Genomic DNA, 23,027 nt, shown 5'->3' with positions numbered 1-23,027 from the left:
TCTACATGCTCTCCAGCTTTCTTATTCCTTTCAATCCATGTTTTGGGCCTAATTTGTCATTCCATTCTTTCTCCTTGTCTTTCCAGCACATTCCCTAGTGTAGTCATCCATCTATGTCTTATGTGCTGAAAAGAAGCAGCGGGAAGCTTTGGTAATAGTGTCAGAGCAGATCGTGCCATGGAAAAACTCTGCTCAGACTCAAAGCATTCTGGAACGACTTTGCATCTTTCTGAAGAACGCCACGTAACATGCTCTGTTTGACATTAATAAGAACATCCTAAACAGCTGGCTGTCAGTGTGCTGCAAACAAATTAAAGTTAGAACTAATCAAGCCAGTTTCATCTTAGACTATGCGTCTTCACAGCAGGTGTGGATTTGAGTAATGTCTTTGTGAGGTTGAGATGTCCTCTGGAGAAGTCATTCAGACCTGAGACCTCTGCAAATGACTTTCGTTTGAGAAAAGATTTTGCTGGGTGATATAGCGTAAATACCAAAGACACCCTGATCATTGAAAAATCAGATGTGTTTGTATTTTGTAGAGTGTTTCACAGTAAATGAACAGTGTAATGTATAGCCTGGGAATGTATCAACAGAAACGATTTACAAGGTCCTGGTTTGCCATCTTCATGATTTAGACATCCCTTTAGTCCCTTAGACCTTCTGGATCATTTTCATCTTTCTGAGAGTTTTACAAGAAGACAGATGTACAGGTTAAAAAACGTGAGTATTATAGGGAGCAGGGTCTGAATATGTCAGCTGGATTGGACTAGGAATGCTCCAGATGTTCTGGGGTGTTTGAGGAGCTCCAGTAAAGTCACGTCTGAAAGCATCTTTATGGAGAGAACTGGGAGATTTGGGTGTCTCTCAGCATCCATGACTAGAGAAGGAAGCAGGAAGAACGGATAAAGAAAAAACTCAATATTCCAGTTGAAGTTATTCCTTAATGAATATCAGAATGGAAGCTATTTGAACAAATTAAGAAAAGCTTAAGATAAAAATGCTTTCTGATGTCAATTCATAAGCAAGCACATCCTACTGGAAACTGTGTGCAAATCCCCAATTCATTTGTATGGGACGGTCTGTAAAGCTTGTCTTTGCCAACAACAGTAACTGCATAACCCAGCAAAGGGTCAGTTACTCTATGTGATTTGAACCAAACTAACACCTTGTGAAAAAATAAACCTGGGTGAACAACTGTTTGCCGGTCAGTCTGGCCTTAGCTCTTTTGAAACTCGAGTCTGAGGGTGTCTTTGCATAAGGCAAGAATTTGAGAGCTTGTGTCGTGTCGAGAGGGGAGCTGCTGTCTGATGATCTGTGCCTAATAATCTGTTTATCCAGTGGCCTGGCAAAAGAAACGCAGTAATAAACCATGATGAAGCTGAACCATGTCCAATGGATAATTATAAACATCTGTAATATACAGCAATAAACAAGGGATAATCCATGATAATAAATCTCCCCTGAATAATCAGGAAATTATTCAACAAACATGTCCCAGTCATATTTTAAAATAAGTAAATAAATAAATTAAATATTACCATCATGTATAAATATTTTACAGTTTAATATATATATATATATATATATATATATATATATATATATAAAATTTTAACTGTGAAATATTTCCTTCACATTCTGGTAATTAAAATAAGGCTGTAATGATAACTTAGGGGTAAAGATTTGCTTAATAATAGAAATAATGCCAAAATTCCCTCCCAAAAATCTTATTTGATGACTGCTAATAAAATCAACTTAAAAATAAAATAAATCAAAATGTAATGTAATAATCAAAATGTAATTTTTCTCGATTTTGAGGTGAAATATGAGGACATTGTCTCTGCAAATTTCAAGAGATTCATCCATTTAGATTTGTTTTTTACTCCTCCCAAACAATGCATTACTATTTGGGAGGAGACAGCCAGACATTTGCCAATTTCATGAAGTCAGCCTGATTAATAATGCATTGACTTCAATTAGGACACAATCGCAAACAGTTGGGTGTTAACTTGGCTCAGCCCCTTTGTAAGGATAATGTCTGTTTATCAGTTCTGACCAGAATCCACCCAATCCAAAATGTGGTTTAAACCACATGTGTGAACTTGAGCCAGGTAACACAAGGCAACACCCTTTGCAAATACAGGAGCTTTAATCGATACCCATGTTGATCTGTCCATGGGTGGTTTGTTGTGGTTTTCAGTTAACTTTCAGAAAAGTATGGCATTTTAGGAATCCGTCATGAGGTATTCTTTCCAATCATTAGACAAACACAAATGTTTTCAGCATCAACATTTGCCCTTTAACGCAGCTTTGTCACGTGACTCCCAACACGAGTAGTCTGACCTTCACGTTGTTTTACTTGCGATGTCAAACTCTGTTTATATCAGCAGACAGTTCTGTTCTTTGTTATTTATAAACTGATATTTAACAGCGTATCAACTGAGGCAAGTAATGTATTTCATAATATAATCCTTCCTTTTAAAAAAATAGAAGATGGAGAAGGCAGCTGTTTTGCATGGCATAGCTGGGTGTTTCCATGTCGGGACGGGAAGTCATCTATGACAAATTCTTGCCAGTTTGCGTGCATGAACAAACTTACTCTTTCCACAAAAACACGCACCGCACATTTTTGTCCTCGGTTTGTTTTGGTCATATGCAATTATGCAGTATTAAAACACTTTTATCCTCCAGCAGGCCACAACTCAGTATTTAAGAGCGCATGTGTGCCATATACTAGCACTTATGCCATAATTTGAGACTGTTAAGCCTTCAAACATTTATGAAAATACACACTGGAAAAGCCTCATCTATGAAGGTCTGATTTTTATCTAAATTATAGTCCTTTTACAGAAGAAGAATATCAAGACTTACATTTGCTCAAACCCAGTCATGGCTAGCGTCAAACATTCTCTGAATTTTCTACCCCAGATATCACTTTCAGGATTAAACTATGTTGACCTCAGCCAATATCACATTCATCGGTTATAAAGTAACGTCTTAGGCATAAATCACTTCTGAGTTGTGGCTGAAGCCCAGAAGTGTGATGTTGAACAATCCAATCAAATGACTAAAACTTTGGTTTGACCATAATGATGATGTTCCTGCCCTGATACATGTTATCTCACACTAAGTGTACATTTACACGACACAACTGACATTTTGCAAAGTCCCACCCCCCTTGTTGTTACGTCCGACAAGCCATGGTGCTCTTACAACACACACCATGTTCACAAGCAGTGAAAAATACATTGCAGAGCAAAGAGGACACTGAAGACAACACGCTAACAGACAAGACAGAGCAGGTTACATTTGGTATGAAACAAACGGAAGAAACTCAAAATAACTGTTAATCTCTCTCTGACTGGGGCTCCATGCAAGATCTCACCTTGTGGAGTTTCAATGATCAAGAGAATGGTGAGGAATCAGCCCAGAACTACACGGGTGGATCTTGTCAATGATCTCAAGGCAGCTGGGACCATAGTTACCAAGAAAACAATTGGTAACACACTACGCTGTGAAGGACTGAAATCCCGCAGTGCCCGCAAGGTCCCCCTGCTCAAGAAAGCACATGTACAGGCCCCTCTGAAGTTTGCTAATGAACATCTGAATGATTCAGAGGAGAACTGGGTGAAAGTGTTGTGGTCAGATGAGACCAAACTTGATGTCTTTGGCATCAACTCAACTCGTCATGTTTGGAGGAGGAAGAATGCTGCCTATGACCCCAAGAACGCCATCCCCACCGTCAACCATGGAGGTGGAAACATTATGCTTTGGGGGTGTTTTTCTGCTAACTGCATTTTTCAAGTTAAAGTCTACCAACAATAATCTACTCTCCTGTCTGGTTTGTTTGTCAAATAAAATGGCAGATTCACTATTATGATTGGTCAGACCGCCTGTCAATCAATCTCCTGGTGAATGGTCAAATGTACTAAAAAGGGGAAATGTTTTTCCTTTGACCTATTTAAAAGTTTCATGCACAGGTGACAATGTTCCCCATTCACATAGATCTGCAAAAAAGGCTAAAAACACTGTATTATGCATGACAGGCCAGTAGTTGGCGATTTCACTTTGTGTTCACTTAGACTGAACACATTATATGTATACGCATGATGTCACCAGTTTCACAAATTCACATTTTTATAGTTTACATAGACACAATAACAATATTGATTTCAAAAACCTGTTTTTCGAAGTTTGCATTTTCAGGCCCCAAAAACGCTGTTGCCATGTCAATGAACGGTCAAAACGCATCTGTTTTTAGTTGAACAGATTTTTGTTTTACATTTTGGGTTTTTGTTTTACATTTTCTGAAATAGTTGTTAGCTCGCTGCTAGGGTCTTGCTTGGGTTTTCTTGGTGGTTTCTAGGGTGCTTACATCAACAATCATACATGGTTTCTGTAGTGTTTTGGAGGTTTTCTTACAAGCCCAGTGTTTCTAAGGTGTTTGTTACTTTCTGCAAAACAAAACAAAACAATACAAAACAAAAAAAAACAATCAAAAACCAAAAACAAACAAAAAACAAAACAAAAAACAAAAGACCAAACAAGATGAAACAAAACAAAAAACGAAATAAAGAACGAAACAAAACAAAAAACAAAACAGACACCTTTCAGAATGATGTTTAAACAGCTGAAAAAGTAATTGCTAGGCGAGTTACAGACAGAAGTCTAATACTGTACCAACAGTCAATGCTGGGTGAAAGAACTTTGGCCATAACTTGCCTCTTGGTTGTGTCTGAGGTTAAGAGGTCATGGTTAGGTCAGGGTGGGGTTAGAATGAGGTCAGATAAACTATATATGGAGCATCAGGCTGTTTCAAGTTTAGACCTACAGACCAAATTCTTTAAAGTTGTAAAACTGATTATTTTGGCTAAGGATAATAGTTATGAACATTGAACACATGTAAAATATTAAGCAATGAACACACACAAACAGTGCAGAATGGTTGGGGGAATTCCATTCAATACAAAACATGGCTTGTCGAAGCTGTCAGCAGTGGCATATTAAGGCCAACAAATGTGTTTATCTGCAGGCTATGTCTAGGTTAACTGTACTGATCGAGTTAGAGCTTAGACCGCAGTGCTCAAGGCAGACAATATCGGTCCTCTTTTTCACCCCATTTCACCTCTGCCTCTGCCTGAAGGTCTCCTGCTCACCTTTTTAACCTGGGTAAATATTGCTGTTTACTCTGTTTGCCTGCAGATAACATGATCAATCCATGTCTGTCAATACTAAGAACAACCAGTCATAACGGTGGAGTTAACATGTGTTTTCTGCTCTATTGATTCATGCTAATGTATTCAAGAATTGTTCCATGTTTTTATCCTCCTAGACTTTCTAAGCCTTTTATGCTATCCTGTTTGCTCAAACTGTGCAAGTCTACGGCTTTGAAAAGAATGTTTAAAGCCAAATATGGTTTATGGTTTTAAAGGTTTTCCAGCTGAGTGGCCAAAACTCTAAATTGTAAAAGGAAAGAGGTTGGTTAAAAAGGAAAAGAAAGGAAACATTGGCCTAATGGAGTAGACAGATCCTTCCTGTGTTCTTTTATATACAAATGAGAATTTCATTTTCAAAATGAGTCTTACTTTAGTCTACATGTTTGTGTTCACTTGGATGCCTCCAAATTACTTTTTGCTCTGGTCTTTCAACATTAAGTCTGCATGGTTACAGAAGAAATGACCAAAATACAAACTATTTAAAACTATATAGTAGCTGAGTTTCATGAGTGATCATGAATAACCCCGAAGTCAAAAGAAAGGGATAAGACCCATAAGCCCATAAGACCTTCGTTCATCTTCAGAACACCAATTAAGATATTTCTGATGAAATCTGAGAGCTTTGTGACCCTGCATAGACTGCAAAATAACTGAAACATTCAAGGCCCAGAAAGGTAGTAAGGACATCATTAAAATAGTCCATGTGGCATCAGTGGTTCAGCCTTAATATTATGAAGCTACGAGAAAACTTTTTGTGCGCAAAGACCAATTTATGAGTAATTAATGACAGAATTTTCATCTCAGAATGTTTTGGGAGAAAATTTTGGGATAAAATGACCATTTTCATGAGATTCACCCTAGTCTTTCCATTGTCACTGTTTTAGGTAAATCAGCATGCAACACTCATGTGCATGTTTATGTATAAGTGAGGGGCGCCTCGTGTTAAGGTGAAAGGTCATGGGGGGCCCGAGGGGATCGGTGACAGGTGAAGATGTGGCCATGTGCTAATTGGGGCAAAGCAGCCATTAGCGTGATGGGTAGGTTAACGTGTAAAGTTACAGCTCCTGTGGGGAACCCTGTACGGTGCCAGAGAAATACAGCACTGTAACCGAGCCTGATCTGACGCAGAGAGATACGGAGGATCTAAGACTGCTGATAAACTTCAATACTGCCAAGAGAGCTACCCCATCTGAACCCTGTGCTAATATTATGCTATCTGAAGCAGAAATCTGACAGAACTGTAAAATGTATAACCAATAAATGTGAATTAAAGTACAATCATTTCTAATCGTACGTATTTAAACAGGAAGCATTTATTTCCCTTGCAGACTTTCTAAATGACCTGCCTTGTCCTCTGTTGACTTCAACAATTTCATTTGTAAAGTTGAATTATTCATTTTCTTAGTAGGCTGAAAATATTAAGCCATTTTTTTTTTCATTGCATGCTTTGTGAATGTTTGTGAGGGTTCGTGTGACATACTCAGTTCAAAAGCATTACTATATGTGACGCTGAACCACAAAACCATGACAAGTCTTAAGTAGCACGGGTATATTTGTAGCAATAGCCAACACATTATATGGGTCAAAATAGCCATTATTTAGATTTTTTTGCACCCTGAGATTACAGATTTTCACATAGTTGTATCTCAGCCACATATTATCCTATTCTAACAAACCATACATCAATGGAAAGCATAAATCCCAGTTTCAAAAACTGACCCTTATGACTGCTTTTATGGTCCAGGGTCACATATTTATTATTATTTGTCTTAATGAATAATAAACAATTAAAATTTATAATTCAATTTTAAATAATTTTAATATGAATGCCAAATAATACTAATAAAACTTCAATACAATTTTTTTCAGGAAACTTTTTTATTTTATTTTTACAATTTTAGAAATGTATTTGAAAAATTATATAAATTTAAAGCTCTGTTTTTCTATTCCATTTTGTTTTTGAGAATCTTGCTTTAAAAGATACTAAATAATTTTTATTAAAGTTTATAATTTTTATTATTATTATTAAATTATGTATTTTAAGGAAATTAATTTAGTTAGAGTCTAACACTCAAAATATGCCACAAACAAGGGCTGTATTATCAATTTTATGACACTTTTATGCACACTATGAATATGCAAATTGGGACTCGCACATGGAGCGCTATCAAGTTTTTCTTCCACCATGTACAAGAGAACCATTGTAACAGTGTTGTAGAAAAAGCTCTTCTCTGACTGGCGACCCAAGAGGACAGATGTGTTGAAGGATTTAAAGGCAAAATGGCAGCCCAGCTAATGCAAATTGACGCAGTCAGTTGCTAAACAGTGCTGTCAGTGTGAAATGCAATGCATGCCGTTCTTCTTCCCCTCTGCCAGTATTTATAAATGCTTATTGAATGAGCGTGCTAGTGTATTTGTGTATGTGTGCATTCTAGAGGCCGGAGGAATGTGGCTAATGTCAAGAGGACAGACTGTCTGACGACTCTGTCGCATGTTACACTAGTCTTGGTGGTCGCGATTCATTGAGCGCATCTCAACCTGCTTCCTGTGTTCACCTGATCATCCTAAATCAAAGTTTCTCACAGTGTCTGTAGAAAATATAATAGAAAAATCTAAGCCATGATGGTTGCCAGGGTGTTTTGGGTGATTTCTAGGCACTGTTATTTTAGTATTATTTATACTATTATAGTATTTAGCTTTTATTTTTATATTTTCAGGTTTCATTTTAAATAAATTTTTTTAGAATTTTTATGTGATTTTCTTTTATTATCTTATTAGCTTAGTATTTAGATTAAATTTTTCATTTCAGATTTAGATTGAATAATTTTAGCACCTCAAGTTATTTATATTTTTCCAAGTTTTATTTCAGCTTTATTTCAATTACTGAAAAAAAAAAAAAAAAAAAAATTATATATATATGTCTACAGGATTTTTCCCAAATACTTACTGATTATAAAACAAAATTTTCAATGTGAAAATTATTTAGCTTTTATATTTATATTTTCAGTTTTCATTTTAAATATAATTTTTTAGTATTTTTATGTGCTTTTGTCATTTTTATTAGTTTTTTCCTGTTTTTATTAGTATTTAGATTGCATTTTTATTTGATTTAGATGTAATAATCTTAGTACTTCAAATTATTTCCAATTTGTCCAGTTTTATTTCAATATATATATAATGTATATATATATATATATATATATATTAGTTGATAGGTTGTTTTATACAGGTCCAAGTCTCTATGATATGATGTCTCCAGATTTGCCAATTTTTCATTATCAACGAGGCAAAAATCCGTAGTACATGGTTATAAATCTAATAAAAGAGCTTTTTCAATGTCAATATATAATACTTAAGCTTACAGGTTTGAAAAATTCTCTTCCTAAGTACCAATCATTTGGTCTTACAGCATGATAGATCATGCCACTGAACCAGGGCCAAAGATATTGTGAGGTTTAATGAGGATGACGTATACGGTTGCCTGGACTGAGGCTTTGAGTCTACGAGTATGTGCGAAATCACTTATACATAACATGTGAGTTTAACCATGCAGAACCAAACCAAAGAACCATGTTATTGTCTACACAGCGGCAGCTTTTGAAAGGGGTTTAAAGTCATGTCTTGAAGGCCAGAGGCACTCCATCTTCATGAAGAACATGAGTTCTGGGTACTCCAGCAACACTGGCACCAGTAGCGTTCTGAATGAATGGGACATTGCCTTTATATTTGCATACAGTTAATTTATGCACACCAGCTTTTAGCTTTCAGGCAATGAGGGGAACGTTAACAAAAGCTGCGGCTGTAATTGGAGCTTAAGCTGGTACAGCAAAGTCAATGGAGCCTAGAAAACTTTGGCTTGAGTTTTGAACTCCAATTAGTGTCTCTCAGCAGGTTCATGCAATCGTTTGTCCACATGATGTTGGTTGTGTTATAGACCTGATAATCCTTTGACATTCTGAGATTTACATCAGATTTGTCCCAAAATGCACTGTTTTTTTTTTTTTTTACAATCACTGCCGCTATCTTGTCTACACTGGATAGAGTATACAGATGCGTATTCGCTTTCTGACACAGTTCACTCGCTTAAGTCTGTCGTCAATAGGACAAATGGACTGAAAGAACGTTCGCTTCGACGCATTTGGTTTAAACAGCTCGTTCGTTCTTTGTACAGATATCAGAAGGATCCCAGCGTAAGAAACAATTGGATAGTTTATTTTTAATGGCATCCCGGATCATGTCAGAGGTGTCATCAGAGTATACTCCTATTTTGTAAAGGAGGCAGTGTCATGGAGAGTTCACAAAGAAACTTTTGTTGAAAGATGAACCAGTACTAGATCCGACTGCAGCTGCATCACAAATTGTAAGTAAATTATTTCATATGGCTTTGTCTGCAAATTACTTTTTTTTTTTTTTTTATCATGTTGTCAAAACACTCACATGCAATAGCGAGAGGCTGGGCATCGATACTGTTTCCTATGCAATGACGTTAGCCAATCATAACAGTGGCCGATTCCTGACAAGCCTTAAAGAGCCCGCCCTTTAAAACAGGCCATTTTAGACAAAGGGTCAGAATGAGGGTTGAAAAAAATTATTTTTCCCACATATTCATTTGTTTTTTTGTGCAAAAAACTTCATTAACATTATAAGTATACCTCAAGGAACAATAAAAAAACAAAAAATCCATGTCATGAACCCTTCGATGCAGAAACAATGTCGTTCAAAATCATTTTAAGCATACAGACTGGTTAAATATTTCACGGCTGCCAGTTTGATTGATTTACTTTGTTTTACATTCAAATTACATGGAAAATCTGAGCTCAGGTCTGAAATCAGTTGTAGTGATTATAATCTGAAAGCAGGCTGATTTTTGGTTAAAGCATTAGCAGCCCGAGACAGAGGCGCACGCAGCGATTCAGAGTGACATTAGTGGGCAACCTAAACCAGACATTTAGCATCATGACATTAAAATCAATCCAGCATCTCTCGTAAAAGAGCTCAGCTGATATGAATCTGTTTTCATGATCTCTCCAAGAGCAAACATGCTCCTTGTAAGGCTAACAGACTGATGGTATTCTCACCAGGCCAATTCACATTCCATTCAATGCATTTAACAGATGAGAGCATTAGATCAAGATTTACTCACATTTACTGACATTTAAGAGTTTGTTGTTGTTTTCAACTTCATTCCACACGTAAAATGGGATCATATCCAAAATCATGCAACTTGAGAAGAGATGTGTTACTACTTAAGAGCTCAGATTTGTGATAAAACCGCTTAAAATTAAACAGATGTGCAGTCACATTTACCAATGTTCAGCGAATTTTCGTGAAATACAGTAATTTCCATGCAATCGGGAATTTTATGTCAAGGCGAAATATTCCCCCACACATATTCTGCACTAGGTTTGAGTTAGTCATGTAAATGGCCTTATGGGATATTGTCTTCCATAGGCCACTGTATATCCCAGAACCAGCCATCATTATATTATTTATTCAAGAACAATTCTACAATTGTTTAATAAAGATACATTCATTGGAATGTAACAGCTGATATATATCATTTGTTTGATAGGACCAACATATTTACTTAATGTTATATCAGTTTAAGCATCCATCAATTTTTGTGTTTGTAGTATTGTGGATTCATGAACAAAGCAAAGTCAGTATTGACAACGATGGGCTGGTAATGGGTTTAGCAAAGAAATATGGATTATTTGATCCGTGTCAAGGTGAACGTGTACTCATTAAATGCTTAAACCTACCAGTGTTTCTCTAATCTTGTAACCTGGTGCCCTGTACATCCAGTATGGATTTCTCTGGAAGCTTCTCTTTTATGATCAAACATGTGGTCTTGCATGTCTCCTCTGAGCAGATCGAGACCCATAGCCCTCTCGTGCTGTTTAATAATGGATGTTTAAGAAGTTTCTTAGCACAAAAAGGCTTTGTTCCAGTTCTGCTCCACTGCGCTGTATAAATGAAAACAAAAAGGTTGTGAGTGGAATGAGGAAGAGGAGACTCATCTATAACCAGCTAGCATGGTTGAGGTTCATGGTTCATCTCTTGGTTGGCTGCTCAAAGCTTGTTCATATTAATGGTCTGAAAAAGATCATCTTGTTCATATTGCTAATGGAGTAACCTTTTTGCTTTGTTACTGCGTTTATTATAAGTTAGTTTTGATGCCAGTGACCAGTGAGGCAGCTACGTTTGTTGAAATATTATAAAATATTATTACCATTTCAATGACTGTTTTCTATTTAATATATTTTAAAATGTATTTTTTTTCCTGATGGTCATTACTCCAGACTTTAGTATTAAACAATACTTCAAAAATCATTCTTAAAAGAACTTGTTAAAAGGGCAAAAATAAATAAAAATAATAATAACTGTAAAGAGTGTTCTTATAAAAACACTCAATAAATAAATAAATAAATGTCATTGTAAAAACAAAGGATTAAAATGTTACCGGAAAAATATTTATTGTTATTTTATCCACCATAAGAAAATTAAATATTCGATTAGTATTTATTTGATTTTCAAAATAAATCTAGTCCCAAATTGGCTTCATCAGCTATTTGCAAATTTGCTTCAAAAAGGTAAAAACCTCTCATTAGAATAAAAAATAGAAAATGAAACTGTTATCAATCAGTAAATGTAGTAATACAGCAGTATCAAATTCAGTTGTTTGTGCATTTACAATTAATTCAAAATGATTCATATTAAAAATGAATAAATTAAAATTAATATTTAATAATAATAATAAAACAATTATTATTATTTTTTTTTTTTAAGGATCCCACATCCTCATTTTGGAACTCTCTCCTACACCTAACTCTTTTATACTGTCGACTACGAGTTCGAGGTGTTATTGCTACTTACTTTCAGCAACGGAAGAGCTCTGTTCCTTTCACAGCTAATTTAAAGGGAAGCCAACTGTAGTATAATGAGAATCAACTTTCTGGTTTTGACTACACAAGCTCATAAACGACTTATCCACGTATATCAACTATCAAAATCCACTGAAGAGCTCAGGAAAAGGCCTAGACATAACACTTCAGGGGAAAACGTTCCCAGCACTTCTCCGCAATACAACCCTTCCAGAAAACCACACCATCGCCAGTTTAAAGAGCACCCTGCTGGGCAAACAACACTAGCCATGTCATGGACAACCGTATAAGCGACACCCAGAATGTCTCCTCCAGGACCAATCCTACTAGGATGTGTGGCGAACATCTTCGTGTTGATCTTCCTGATTTAACCATGCAGGAATGTGGTCAAACCCATGACTAATACAGCATGTATATTGGGGAATATCACAAAGAAAATGTATTTATTAAAAGCCCTCTTGACGTGATTTAGCCTGGGGTTTAAAGTTACATATTAAACTTTAAAATATGGAATATGGTTTTGATTTGCTTGACGTTGATTCATATTCATCATGCATGCCGCTTTTGACTGTTGACAGTGAGTTTGATTGCTGGAAGCAGTCGAACTCAGAGTTTCTCTCAGAAGTTTTCGTCTGGGTTGACGTCTGCCAACTTTCCACGATGTAGCATAACTGCGCATTCTTCATCTTATATCAGGACCCTCCTCAATAGTCTCTTGACATTAGTCATGATTGGGCAAATTTATGTTTTTAAATTAATAATATGCTTTAAATTGTGGTTTACCTTTACAAAAATTCTTATGTGGTTTGTAATTCCCTTTCACTGATGAGTGGGTTCTCCAGACATTTGCTTGAGTTGTGTGTAGATAGATCACTAACTTGATTTCCATTTCCATCCATAGTTCAATAAACAAGAAGTTAATCTTAAATAGCTTATCTTTTAGATACATTGTTGCCAATTATTAGACAAATTAACTTTTGTTGCAGTCACATTAGCGAAATTTCAGACGAATTGTCAAAAAAGGTCTACTGTCCATTGTCAACAGCACAGCAGTGTATGAAACAGCTCACACAGAAGTCAATTTTAAACCAAAACCAGCAGCTTTCTGTTGGTCAGTGCGGCAAATTGACGTGACCAAATTATACACGAGTGAAAAATTTTTGGTCCTCATTCAACTCTCTAGATCACTCCGATTCCTTTTGAGATGACTGGATTTCACCCATTAAATTTTGCAGCGCAAATGGCAAAAGTGACCACACCTTAACAATGAACTTTGGAAGAAATCCATGTTTTTGAACTAATCGCTTGAGTTAATAACTCTATAAATCACTCGTATGTTTTTTTTGTCCCTAAACGAATCTGTATTTTGTACAGTATTGATGTAAACCTAAAGAAGAATAACTGAAAAATCCCTACAACTAATGCTTTTTCACAAGAACACAACGTTGGGACAAGAATGCTGGCCATCATTTTAAACTGGATTTTTCTTTTTATTATTAAGCACATTCTTATTAGTCATTGACCCATATATATTATGCAATCATATTTGTCATGCTGCAATATCACATGGCATATTTCAAAAGCATTCAGACCCTAATTAAGTCTCATTTTGATGAAGCTGTCAAGCTTCTTTTGCAGTATGATGCAATCAGTGTTGTTCTGTGAGGTGCACCCTTCAGCAGTTCATGATTCCAAACACAGGGCCAAATTAACACTGCAGTGGCTCATCAACAAAAAGATGAATGTTCTCTATTGATGCAGTGTCGCAGTCAAAGCCTTGATCCAAATCCAACTGGCCTGGCACAAACTGCATTGCATAAGCGCCATCCAACTAACTCAAGCTACCTAGAGTGAATCTGCCTAGAAAAATGTCAAATGTAATGTAAAAATAATAAAATGTGAGTTTTGAATGCAAAAGCATCCTTCAGTTTTATATTTGTTAATTTCAGTGTATAATTAGTATTTCAGACAGTTGCCAAAATGTCTCTTTTTAAAAAAACGCACACCTCTTGTTGCTGTTACTTCTCTATTTGCATACTGTATATAATAAATCAATTACAAGACCGGAATTACAGTCTTCACTGTGTTAGTCACTCAAAAGTATAAACTTTCACATGAAGTGAAGTGTTACGTGTTAGTGCACAGTATGCTCCCCCTATCTGCCCTCACTGAGAAATGCGCTAAGTGACCTTTGAACTTAAGTTAAATATTATTTTACATTTAACGTAAATTAGATAATCATTCTGTTGTATCCCCTCGTGGAAACCCAAATATGAAATAAATTACATAATGTTCCCTAATCGCATTATTAGCAGGTGTGATAGCACCTGTCAGTTGGGAATGTTGACTTAGATGTGTGTCTAAGTAACTCTAAGTATGATTCATGTTTTCAGGGCTCAGGGGTCAGGACAGGCGGACATAAAACACCACAGAATCCTCCTGAGAGGGGGGAACGTGTGTCCGTTTATCTGTGGGGTGGGAAGGTGAACGTTTCCCACTGTGCTGTTTTTTACTTTCCCACATGTAGATTAACAAACACTGCCTCAAATTCACATGAGGAATTCTTATAGAATGACAGAAAATATGAAAGTCAAATTCAACACAATAGCACAACAATAAACAGTTTGGGGTTAATCATTGTTTAACACACTAACACACTCAAACTAAAGCTTTTTTTACTCTACTTTTCAAAATTAGGTACAAGTAAAAAATATTTATTTTGAATAGAAATGAATAATTATACTCTATAATAGGATAGGATGCATTTAAGACATTTATAATGTTATAAAAGCTGCCATTATGAAGAATTTAACATCTGGGAATATTTTGTGCCGCACACACGTCGAGAAAGAAACTTAACCTTAAGTTAACTTTTGTGCAACGCAGCATTTTTATATTAGACAGAACCTGAAACAGAAGCTGAAATTTGCTGAAATGAAAGGCTCACTTAACATCGCATTTTTCCAAAAAGAAAATCTTATGAAAGTCTCTAAATGGCATGAGTCTGCTGAATGGGGTGAAATAGGATTTTGTGATTTCTGTCTGAGGTTACAGAAGCTGCGTGTTTCTAATTAGTCTCCTGAAACCTAACCAGAACTGGGATTTCTCTCCTTTGCTCCTGCTTTTGAGGTATTTTTTTAATACGTATTTCCTCACATATGCTTCCTCGACCGTTTCTTCTGCAACGCCATGCCTTCATTCCCCTCCGTCTAGTTCTCATGCACTAATTTCAGTCTTGCCCTGATGAGTTCTTTGAGCAGTATAAATGCCACTCTTATCTTACTGAGATGCTATCGGTGGCGCTTTGAAGCCTGGTTGATGTAATCTATTGCCCTCTGCACATCTCTTTATTAAAGCTACGTTAGAATGACAAGTTTGACAAGGCCCTCTCCACCAATATAATCCCATAATAGTCTGGTGAGACATGCAGTCTACTGTCAATGTTGTTCAGAGAGCCTGGGGTGATCTTCACCTCGCCTTGTGTGCTAGTCCCTTTAAATCTATACAATAGTGAGGATGTCTTTTAAATTTAATGAACAATGGTGGAAGATGGTGGCATTTCTGAGAATGCTCTAATTAATTCATATATTATATTCAATACAGAGGCAATTTAATGGTTGCCATCGTTTTGACAGAAATGAAGTATGAGAAATCTCTAAACATTAGATACAAAATATTCTATGCATACATTAGCATTAATTGGATTAATAATATATGCTAATGTATGTTAAACTATAATGTTTTAAATATGTATTAGAGTGGCTTTATTATTATAAATTCTTGAATTCTTTCACAACCCTGCTTTGGATGTGCTGGTTTGAATGGGAAGCCAGGGATGGAGTTATTCGTCCTGTGCTCCATTAAGAAAGGTGGGAATTGCACAGGTTTTGTGTTTATAGGCAGCAGGGTGAATATACAAACCTATTTGGCAGGTACTTTATTCAGAAGTCTCTTTATTTGAGGATGAAAAGCAGAAAAAGTGAAAAGAAAGTGGCTGCAGATAAGAGAAATGTGACTTTCATTGGGACTAGAGGGAGTTATCCGGTCATTGAAGAGAAAAATAAGAAGGGATGGTTTTTGATTGAGTGTTAAAAAGGATAAAGACGAAGAGGAGGGTATCAATGTGGCCTCCACTTCTCTATACATTAGTGAATGACTAATGAGAAACAACAATGAATATTCATGAGTTTGGGCTTTATTAGAGAGACTTTGAAGGTACGGTGAAGGGTCTTACGCCTTTGTATACAAATGAGAGCATGTGTGTGTGTGTGTGTGTGTGTGTGTGTGTCTGTGTGTGTGTGTGTGTGTGTGTTTTGGAATAAGACTGGGGTTCAGCAAGTAAACACCAAAACCTCATATACAAATGCAAAGAACATGTTTGTGTTTGCATTACAGAATTACAGAAAACCCAGTCCTTTGAGCACTACACTTTGTCTGAGAAGGCCATGGACTATAGGATACTCTTCATGGACGAGGATCAGGACCGTATGTACGTGGGCTGCAAAGACCATGTACTCTCAATGGACATCAACAACATCAGCCAGACCCCGCTGAAGGTAAGAGAGCAGTCAAAACCTCTCTACTGTATATCAACATGAAATGTAGCACAACAGTTGTAGAAACCAATGGCGACCACATTTCTTTCCTTCACATTTGACTAATGGGAGAGTTGAAGTTTGGTTAAACATTGTTGGCTTTTGAGGAGACAGCTTGAACGCAACTGGCAAAAATTATGGAAGTTTATCTTTCCTCTTCCAGCTAGGCTGGCAAAACTTCAGAGATTCATTGCATTCCAGTGCATTTTGCTGGTCTACGCTGCCCATCTATCCTGGTGGGCTCAACCCCAATCACGAGTTCACCAGTAAAAAGCTTCAGCCATATTAGAGTACAAAACAGCATGATTTGTGTCTATTTTAAGAGCTTGTGATTGCTAAATAACTACTAGGTTTAAAGTGGTTATTGATTGTAAAAGCATATGCTTATAATGAAAGGTGACAGGAGCTGTTGATGACAGAAAAAAAAAGAAAACGATTTTGATCAATTTATTGTATCCTTGCTGAATAAAAGTATTACTTTAAAGTATATATATATATATATATATATCTTTCAGTCAAAAAAAAATAAAAAAAAATAAAAAACTTTATGTCTGACGTTCTTTTATATATTGCAATTTTCTCATTGCTCTCCTCTTATTTTTTCTCAGATCTTCTGGCCGGCATCCACTAGTAAGGTCGAGGAGTGTCAGATGGCTGGCAAAGACCCCACAGTAAGAACATTAACACTTTTAAACTCCTGGCATGTTATGGTTGGGCAGATCTTTTATGCCTCTGTTTCACAGTGAAAGCAGCAGCATTCTTGATTCGACTCCTATTTGTCTGTTGCTTGGTGAAGTGATCCTCCCGTGAGCTGTTTTCACATGCATTATTCTCCTTACAATCACAGCAATTAATTAAACTTGTCCCAAATCAATCAAAAGAGCACCAAGCATGAGCTGATTTTAAATCAGTGTTTAGTCCTCCAATTTTAACCGTCATGGCTGGATCAGGAACAGATGCATGAGTTTATTCAAAATAAAAGTTTTATTATTCCAATTTCTAACAGTCATGGCTGGATCAGAAACAGATGGCTCTTGCCCAAGTGCCCATGAGCAAAAGATGTTGTCTGAAGCGCAGTGGGAGGTCACACCTTCTCTGTCATCAACTACATGTGTTAAAACAAAGTAAATGCATTATGGACCAAAGTTCTCAACTGGCCAAAGAAAAATATTGTACTTCACACAATACTACAAATGTGCTTATGAAAAATGCACTCATTTGCATGTGCACTGCACTCAAATATGAAATTTGGTATTGTATGTTTTAATTGCGTGTAACTGGAAAATAGGGCAAATTTAGGTAAACCTGGCTATTTTCTGACAATGAGATGAGTAAAAATATGTCCCAATTTACTGGTCAGGGCTCAATCTTTATTCACTCCACATAACAGATGTGTATAAAATGAAAAATGTCTGGGTCATATTTCACCAGAAATAAATTGATAAATAAAAATAAATAAATAGCCTTATTATTTTTTGCAGTAAGATCAATCACTAGGCTATGTGCTTAATTTGTAATACAAATAATGCCATAATAAACCCTCCTAGAACAGGCTTTTCATTATTCAAGATTAATTTAAGTATAATTTTTTTCTTTTGCTTTGAACTTTAGGGTGAAAATGCCACAGAGTCTCCTTGAAATTTTTAATAAAATTCACCCAGCCATAAATTAGAGGACTAAAGTGGATTAATAACTTTACCAGTGGGGATACAGAGCAACATGTCACACAGAGATATATGCAGCTTTTGCAGCCTTCCTGCACTGCTTCTGACAAATATTTGTGTTTGAGCACTTCCTACAGTCTCTGTGTTTTCCTCTGTGTTTAAACTATAGGGTTTGTGCCACAGATTTCCTTGGACGTTTTATTTGTATCATTGGATCTGTAGCACTGCCCATTGTCAGGTTGTCAGGTTTCCTCCTCTCACAGGGCTATACCCCATCCCTCTCCCCTGACAGGACCTGTAGCCACAGGAGCGGCAGTGCATGACCTCACATCATCCGAATCCATCTGCATCATTTGGGAAACACTGAGGGGTTTATTTAAGAGAGCTGTAAATGATATTAAGATGTGTTTATGGAGCTCTTTCTTGTTAATTCTACCTGATCTGTACGTGAACCGTAAGCTGTCAAGATGTCTTTTTGCCTTTGCGGAAGAAAAAGGTTACATACAATAAATCTAGTAGTGAATACAAGCCAGAAGAGGATAATGTTGATATGTGCCACAGAACTATTAATGACAAACATGTGAAAGAGATCAAGGAGAGGAGTGGATGGTTGGGTGTGTGCTATTGGAAGTGCTGTTATTTTTCTGGAGTTGTTCTTGAAGGACCTGTGTGTGCGCAGGCTAACCGAGAGCTCATGCAGCTGCTGTTTTTACACACTTCGCCAAGTTCCTAACTGCTCCCTTGGTGCTTATTTTCTTTCTCTACTCATCTCTCCCTCACTGTTTCTTTGGGCTGGATCATGTGCAGTTGGTTTGGCGTCCACTTTAGATTGGGATTCCTGTATTCTAAGATAGACCTTAAATTCTTGACCTATATAAACTTTTATTTCCTCAATTACAGGTCTGGATCAAAATAAATTGTCTTAATTTGAACTGGCATTGTCTTTTTCCTAAATAAAAGAATGGAGTGTATCAGCTTGCTAATAGAATTATGTAGCACTAAATGACTTTAAAATTACACTAAAAGAGAACTTTTAGGAACAAAAACAATTATGTCTGTCTCTTTTGTTCTCCTCAGCATGGATGTGGAAACTTCTTACGAGTGATTCAGCCTTATAACAGGACTCATCTGTTCATCTGCGGCAGTGGAGCCTACAGCCCAGTGTGTGCATATGTTAACCGTGGCAGGCGCCCCGAGGTCAGTTTGCACTCACTAATGAAAAGCAGTCAGACGCTCTGATTTAGTTCAGTTTCACCTTCATTTTACTACATTTGTTTCAGCATTAAAATGCTGGACTGGGAAATGGACAGTAGGCCCATATTCCACTCATTTCCTGGTAAAAAATGTGTTTAATCTACTGTTGAGTTGTAAAGTTCAACATCATACATTCTTTAAAAAGCTCATGACAATTTAAACCAGCATGGGAATAAGGGTAGTTTGAGGTTAAAAGAGTGAGAGAAAAAGGATCAGGTGAGATAAGATGATATGAGGCAAGAAATGCCAATCGAGAGGTGAGCAAATAAAGCCCAAATTATACTTCAGTGAGCAACACAAATTCTGTCAACAGAATAGTACTCTTTGTTAGCGTGCATACTTTGTATGCGCAGGTAGCACATATGCATTGAATTTGGTTTGCACTAATCAATTGTTCCACAAGGTGGCAACATCGGCTCCAGGCCGTTGTTTCAAAGCAGAAAATAAAACAAAAGAGATGGAACAACCACAACAAAATAGCAGAAACTGCAACAACAACAAACTTTAGTCGCAACTGTAGTTTAAAAGAGTAGAGGCCATGTATTATACTTCGGCCGTAAAATGAATGTGCTGAGATTAAACAAGAAGAGAAAATATAAGACCAGATGACAAAACAAAACTAGAATAGACAAGACTAGAGGTATGAGTCGAAACAAGACAAAACGAGAACCAGATGAGATGAGAGAAGACAAGATGTGACACTATGTGAATACACAGTTAAAGGATTAAGACAAGATAAGATTAAAATGATAATAGAAGAGATGAATAAGAAGTAAAGGGAAGAGATAAGTTGAGACAAAATGAGACAAGATGAAACACAAAGACACAAGATGACGACAGGCGAGATGAGATGAGATAAATAATAAATGAGGATGAGATGAGAGGAGAAAAGTTGTGACATGAGATGGGAATAAATATTAAAAAGTTCAAGGAGAATTAGACTAGATGAGATAAATGAGATGAGAGAATGAACAAAACGAGACGATTACATGAAATGAGAAGACGTGAGACAAGAAGAGAATAAATAAGTGAAGAGACAAAACACAGCAGGATGAAACAAAACAAGGCAAGACAAGAGACAAGATAAGGACAGGGAAGATGAGATGAGACTAGAAAAAAAAAGGGAACCAGATGGGATAGGATGAGAGCTGACAAGCTGTTACAGGATATGGGAATACATAAAGTTTAAAAGAGAAGAAATTTAGATGAGAGGAGTAAAGATTAAACAAAATGAGAGTTAGAAGATCAAATAAGGCAATAAATAAGAATTGAGAGGAGATGAGGTGACATGAGATGAGTCGAGACAAAATAAGACAAAACTAGATAAGATACAACTAGATGAGATGAGAGAAAACTAGATGAGATGAGACGAGATGAGACAAAACAAAACTAGGTGAGATGAGACAAAACAACTCAAAACTAGATGAGATAAGACAACTCAAAACTATATAAGACGAGACAAAACTAGATGAGACGAGACAAAAGAAGACAAAATTAGATGAGACGAGACAAAACTAGATGAGATGAGACGAGACAAAACTAGATGAGATAAGACAACTCAAAACTATATGAGATAAGACGAGACAAAACTAGGTGAGATGAAACAAAATAATTCAAAACTAGATGAGATAAGACGAGACAAAACTAGATAAGACAAGACAAAACAAGACAAAATTAGATGAGACGAGACAAAACTAGATGAGATGAGACGAGACAAAACTAGATGAGATAAGACGATACAAAACTAGATGAGACGATACAAAACAAGACAAAATTAGATGAGATGAGACGAGATGAGACAAAACAAGACAAAATTAGATGAGATGAGACGAGACAAAACTAGATGAGATGAGACGAGACAAAACTAGATGAGACGAGACGAGATAAAACTAGATGAGATAAAACTAGATGAGATGAGACGAGACAAAACAAGACAAAACTAAGTGAGATGAGACGAGATGAGACAAAACAAGACAAAATTAAATGAGATGAGATGAGACGAGACAAAACAAGACAAAATTAGATGAGATGAGACGAGATAAAACTAGATGAGATGAGACGAGACAAAACAAGACAAAACTAGGTGAGATGAGACAAAACAACTCAAAACTAGATGAGATAAGACGAGACAAAACTAGATGAGACGAGACAAAACAAGACAAAACTAGATGAGATGAGACGAGACAAAACTAGATGAGACGAGACAAAACAAGACAAAACTAGATGAGATGAGACGAGACAAAACTAGATGAGACGAGACAAAGCTAGATGAGATGAGACGAGACAAAACTAGATGAGACGAGACATGATAAAACAAGACAAAACTAGATGAGATGAGACGAGACAAAACGAGATGAGATGAGAAAACAAGACAAAACTAGATGAGATCAGACGAGACAAAGCTAGATGAGATGAGACGAGACAAAACTAGATGAGATGAGACGAGACAAAACTAGATGAGACGAGACAAAACTAGATGAGACGAGACGAGACAAAACTAGATGAGATGAGACGAGACAAAACTAGATGAGATGAGACGAGACAAAACTAGATGAGATGAGACGAGACAAAACTAGATGAGACGAGACAAAACAAGACAAAACTAGATGAGATGAGACGAGACAAAACTAGATGAGACGAGACAAAGCTAGATGAGATGAGACGAGACAAAACTAGATGAGACGAGACATGATAAAACAAGACAAAACTAGATGAGATGAGACGAGACAAAACGAGATGAGATGAGAAAACAAGACAAAACTAGATGAGATGAGACGAGACAAAACGAGATGAGATGAGAAAACAAGACAAAACTAGATGAGATCAGACGAGACAAAGCTAGATGAGATGAGACGAGACAAAACTAGATGAGACGAGACATGATAAAACAAGACAAAACTAGATGAGATGAGACGAGACAAAACGAGATGAGATGAGAAAACAAGACAAAACTAGATGAGATGAGACGAGACAAAACTAGATGAGATGAGACGAGACAAAGCTAGATGAGATGAGACGAGACAAAACTAGATGAGATGAGACGAGACAAAACTAGATGAGATGAGACGAGACAAAACTAGATGAGATGAGACGAGACAAAACTAGATGAGATGAGACGAGACAAAACTAGATGAGATGAGACGAGACAAAGCTAGATGAGATGAGACGAGACAAAACTAGATGAGATGAGACGAGACAAAACTAGATGAGATGAGACGAGACAAAACTAGATGAGATGAGATTGTAGATAAGGTGAGATAAAACAAGACAAAACTAGATGAGATGAGACGAGACAAAACGAGATAAGATGAGAAAACAAGACAAAACTAGATGAGATCAGACGAGACAAAGCTAGATGAGATGAGACAAGACAAAACTAGATGAGACGAGACATGATAAAACAAGACAAAACTA

The 23,027-nt window shown here is 36.5% G+C and overlaps 2 protein-coding genes across 4 annotated transcripts in view; one reads left to right on the top strand and one right to left on the bottom strand.

Annotated features, from left to right (window-relative positions):
• LOC306858545 (lysine-specific demethylase 7A-like) overlaps nt 1-23,027 on the bottom strand; it is a 107,958-nt gene that overhangs the window by 62,796 nt on the left and 22,135 nt on the right. The window lies entirely within an intron of this gene.
• Nucleotides 1-23,027, top strand: part of LOC306858546 (semaphorin-3C-like) — a 52,547-nt gene that overhangs the window by 7,746 nt on the left and 21,774 nt on the right. For both annotated transcript variants that reach the window (XM_079399124.1, XM_079399125.1), the window contains exons 3-5: nt 16,496-16,656; nt 17,304-17,366; nt 19,437-19,556. In XM_079399124.1, the coding sequence (XP_079255250.1) occupies nt 16,496-16,656; nt 17,304-17,366; nt 19,437-19,556 (344 nt within the window). The remainder of the gene's footprint in view (nt 1-16,495; nt 16,657-17,303; nt 17,367-19,436; nt 19,557-23,027) is intronic.

Source organism: Barbus barbus (genome assembly GCF_936440315.1).
Source record: "Barbus barbus genome assembly, chromosome: 39".
In the NCBI taxonomy this organism is placed as follows: domain Eukaryota; kingdom Metazoa; phylum Chordata; class Actinopteri; order Cypriniformes; family Cyprinidae; genus Barbus; species Barbus barbus.
This window is presented reverse-complemented; position numbering and strand designations above follow the sequence as displayed.